This window comes from Tasmannia lanceolata, unplaced genomic scaffold (genome assembly GCF_043159265.1).
Source record: "Tasmannia lanceolata isolate RefF3 unplaced genomic scaffold, GAP_Taslan_0.1 ptg000020l, whole genome shotgun sequence".
Lineage (NCBI taxonomy): Eukaryota > Viridiplantae > Streptophyta > Magnoliopsida > Canellales > Winteraceae > Tasmannia > Tasmannia lanceolata.
In genome coordinates this window covers 14,453,737-14,457,507 of record NW_027518697.1, presented here as the reverse complement: position 1 = coordinate 14,457,507, position 3,771 = coordinate 14,453,737, and the positions used below count along the sequence as shown (strand labels likewise).

The 3,771-nt window shown below is 43.6% G+C and overlaps 1 protein-coding gene across 1 annotated transcript; it reads left to right on the top strand.

Annotated features, from left to right (window-relative positions):
• The first annotated feature begins 514 nt into the window (after window positions 1-514).
• On the top strand, window positions 515-2,703 carry LOC143855014 (glycosyltransferase family protein (DUF23)). Its single transcript, XM_077365173.1, has one exon. It carries the CDS (start codon window positions 599-601, stop codon window positions 2,381-2,383), a length of 1,785 nt encoding a protein of 594 aa, XP_077221288.1. The 5' UTR covers window positions 515-598; the 3' UTR covers window positions 2,384-2,703.
• The last annotated feature ends 1,068 nt before the right edge of the window (window positions 2,704-3,771 follow it).

The window sequence follows — 3,771 nt, the reverse complement described above, 5'->3', positions numbered from 1 at the left end:
TGTTCGGCCCACATACAGGATTCATGTCGGCAAATCCCCAAAGTCACAGGGCTATTTCAGTAATTTCAGCTCCTGAAAGAAGGCATGCGAAGATGTAAAACGCTAAACGCCTCCTCTAATCGTCATCTCATTATCTCTCTCTCTCTCTCTCACTTCCCAAAAACAAAAACGAAGTAATATTCCCTCCTCTATTCTTCCTCGACCCACCCCACTTAGTCTATTTATGACCAATTTTAACACTATAACGGGGTGACCCAGGAAAGAAAAGGGGGCGAATAAATAATTCAAGAGACAAGAAAATGAGGACTCCTCTATCGTCATCTCAGAATTTCTCACTTCCCAAAAACAAAAAACGAAGTAATACATCCCCCCTATTCTTTTCAACCCACCCCCACTTAGTCTATTTATGACTAATTTTAACACTAGAACGGGTGACCCAGGAAATAAAAGGGGACGAATAAATAATTCAAGAGACAAGAAAATGAGGCCACATCTTTGTTTAAAACAACGCTCGAAACCCTCTCTTTTCTCTTCATTCCTCCACCAAACATTTCTTCTCCTTCTCTCTCTCTGCAGAAAAAAAAACCAGGGAAACAAAATGCGCCGGAAAATAAAAAACGGCGTATTTTCTCTCATCACCTGCTTCCTTTTCTTTGCCACCTTCTCCCATCACCTCTTTCAAAACTTCTCACTCGATCGTGAAATCCCCACCGTCCTTTCTCCCATCCGAACCCACCAAAATCTCCAAAACCCAACTCTCGCCCTTCAAGAACAACATCTAATCGGACCCTACCGGACCCCAATTTCGGACCCACCTGACTCGATTCTATTCCCCGATTGGGAAATCCTTCTCGTTCTTCTCAATTCAGACCATATCGAATCTGGCCAAGCGTATTCTTGTCTTTTTCCCACCGGTGTAATTTCTCCGGCAACTTTCTCCGGCATCCTTCCTTGGTCCGGTAACCGTACGACCTTCCGATGCTCCCTTCCACATCAGCTACGCCGGATTCTCCCCTTCTATAAGCCTCTCCTGATTCCCTCTGCCGGAATCCGGCCGAATTGGCCGGAAAATACTACGGACTGGCCGGAATTATTCCGGTGGAGTTTTCTCGTTTACGAATCTATTTCGACAGAAGATGACGTCATCTTATTTGCGAAAGGCGTCAATAATCGAAAGGCTATGAATTTTCCGGCGTCGGAGCTCCGGTGTGTTTTCAGCTCCGGCGAGAAAACCGCCGTAATCTCATCGTCTCAGGAGGTTTTCCGGTGCCGGAATCCGGACCCAATTTTGACAGGAGGTGGAGATATCAAAATAACGCTCGAAATATTCGGTGGCGCGAACAGCGCGTGTGTGGTCCCGTCCGTGGCGTACTACGCACAACATATGCGCAGGTTAGCAGGTCATGAGAGGAAGTCGCTATTGTGCGCTTGTACGATGGTTTATAATGTTGGGAAGTTTTTGAAGGAATGGGTGATTTATCATTCGAGGATTGGGGTGGAGAGATTCGTTTTGTATGATAACGGTAGTGATGATGACGTGGCAGAGGTTGTTAAGAAGCTTCTAGAAGATGGGTTTGATCTGACCCGGGTCTTGTGGCCCTGGCCCAAGACACAAGAGGCTGGATTTTCGCATAGTGCTACTTATTTCAAAGAGTCATGTACATGGATGATGTACATAGATATAGATGAGTTTGTTTTCTCACCATCATGGGTTAATGCCTCTCACCCATCAAAACATATGCTCACTTCCCTCTTGCCCAAGCACCCATCATCATCATCATCATTCTTGTCTTTGCCGTCATCTGAGCCGTTGATCTCTGGGTCACTACTATCATCATCATCATCATCATCATCCTTGTCTTTGCTCTCATCTGAGCAGTCGATATCTAGATCGATCGGTCAAGTATCGATCAGATGCTTAGAATTCGGGCCCTCTAACCAAAAATCGCACCCTAAGGAGGGGGTCACTCAAGGGTACACTTGTCGAAGGAGGAACGAGGAAAGGCACAAGTCGATTGTTCTACTAGACGGGATTGACTCCTCTTTAACCAATGTGATCCACCATTTTAAGTTGAAGCCCGAGTACCGAACAAAGACGCTCTCCAAGAACGAAGTGGTAGTAAACCATTACAAGTATCAAGCGTGGTCCGAGTTTAAGACTAAGTTTCGGAGGCGGGTTTCGGCGTATGTTATAGATTGGACGCAGGCTGTGAACCTAGGCTCGAAGGATCGAGCCCCAGGGCTCGGACACATTCCGATCGAGCCGAAGGGATGGGGGAAGAAATTTTGTGAGGTGAATGATACAGGGTTGAGGGAGGTCAGCCGGCGATGGTTCGGGCTAGAGTCGCCAACTGGGGAGAGGATGGCGTGGGAAGATGAATGAGTCGAAGCCTGTTCTAATATGAGCTGGACCTGAGGGTTAGGCCCATGAGACAAAGGGAGATGCTTATACAATGAGTCAAAAGGGTTATACAGTCATTGTTTGGGGTATAGTCAATCACCCCCCATCCCTTCAATGGATTTTGAGAGTGTAAATGTTGATGGTCAATTGTCTGCCAAACAATAGCTTATAGATGATCAATTCTCATATACAAACACATACAAAATAATTGAATTTTTTTCCTTTTTTTTCACTTGGAAGAATTTTTTGTATCTACAATTCTACATGCAGGAATGAGAAATTTGCATTTTTTTTAGTTTTCACGTTCCTATGTGCTTCCACTGCTTCTTCTTCTTTTCTTTTTTTTTTTGGATGCCATAGGGTATCCCCACCCCACTTCGTGGGGTGGGACTAGTCCCTAGGGATGCACGCAGGCACCCGGTAAACCACGCGCATCGGTTGAACAAGGGGGATTCGAACGCTCGGTGACCGGAGAGCATACCCATGACTTTACGCCAAAGAGCCACACCCTCCCATACCCATGACTTTACGCCAAAGAGCCACACCCTCCCGGGTTTTCACTGCTTCTTCTTTTCATTTTTCTATGTTAGATGCCTTTTTTTTATTAATAGTAGTTTGGGAAATATAACTTTGTAATTCCCACATTATAACTACAATAACTACTTGAAAGTACAAGCATGGGGCCCACCTTTTGGAAGATCCCATCATTCACTTTTAGGGCCCACAATGGAAGAAGGGCTGTAATGCAAAAATCTTGGCACTAAAGAGTAAAGAACGAGCGAAGCCCTCTAAATTGGTTCAAAATTAAGGCAATGGGAATAGACATGTATCAGGAAAGTCCTTACAAATCATAAAGTTCTTGTATGAAGGAAATAATATATTTGGCCCCTTTCTTCACCTGGCCACCCCATGTAGTGTTAAAGAGATGGGGAAGATAAGGGAATGAGTCGTATCTGGAAGCACTTATTTATGTCCTACCTCTACTACTTGGGCGCTGTTTGGATTCAGGGAAAAAGTGAGTATTCCAGTGTTTGGTAAACTCATTTTCCATGGATTTCTTTTACAAAGTGAAAAATTTTCATGTTTTCATGGAAAATTGCGAAGCTAGTAGACCCTAGAATATTTTTTTAATGGAAACATTTATTTTCAACAATGTCTTTTCCTTAGATCCAAACACCAATCAAGGAATTACACGTGCACTAGCCACATAACAAACCACTTGTTTTTTAGTTCTTGGATGATCTATTTTCAACCAATTCCTAACTATTTGATAGATTATCTACGAAAGATCTCAACCGTTGATATGAAATTCGATCTTTAACCAAATACCAATTTCTTAAAAATTAAGCTAAAGATATAATAATATGAGG

Bases quoted from the DNA above. Each gene is read 5' to 3' on its own strand.
- LOC143855014 (XM_077365173.1), top strand. From the start codon at position 599: ATGCGCCGGAAAATAAAAAACGGCGTATTTTCTCTCATCACCTGCTTC.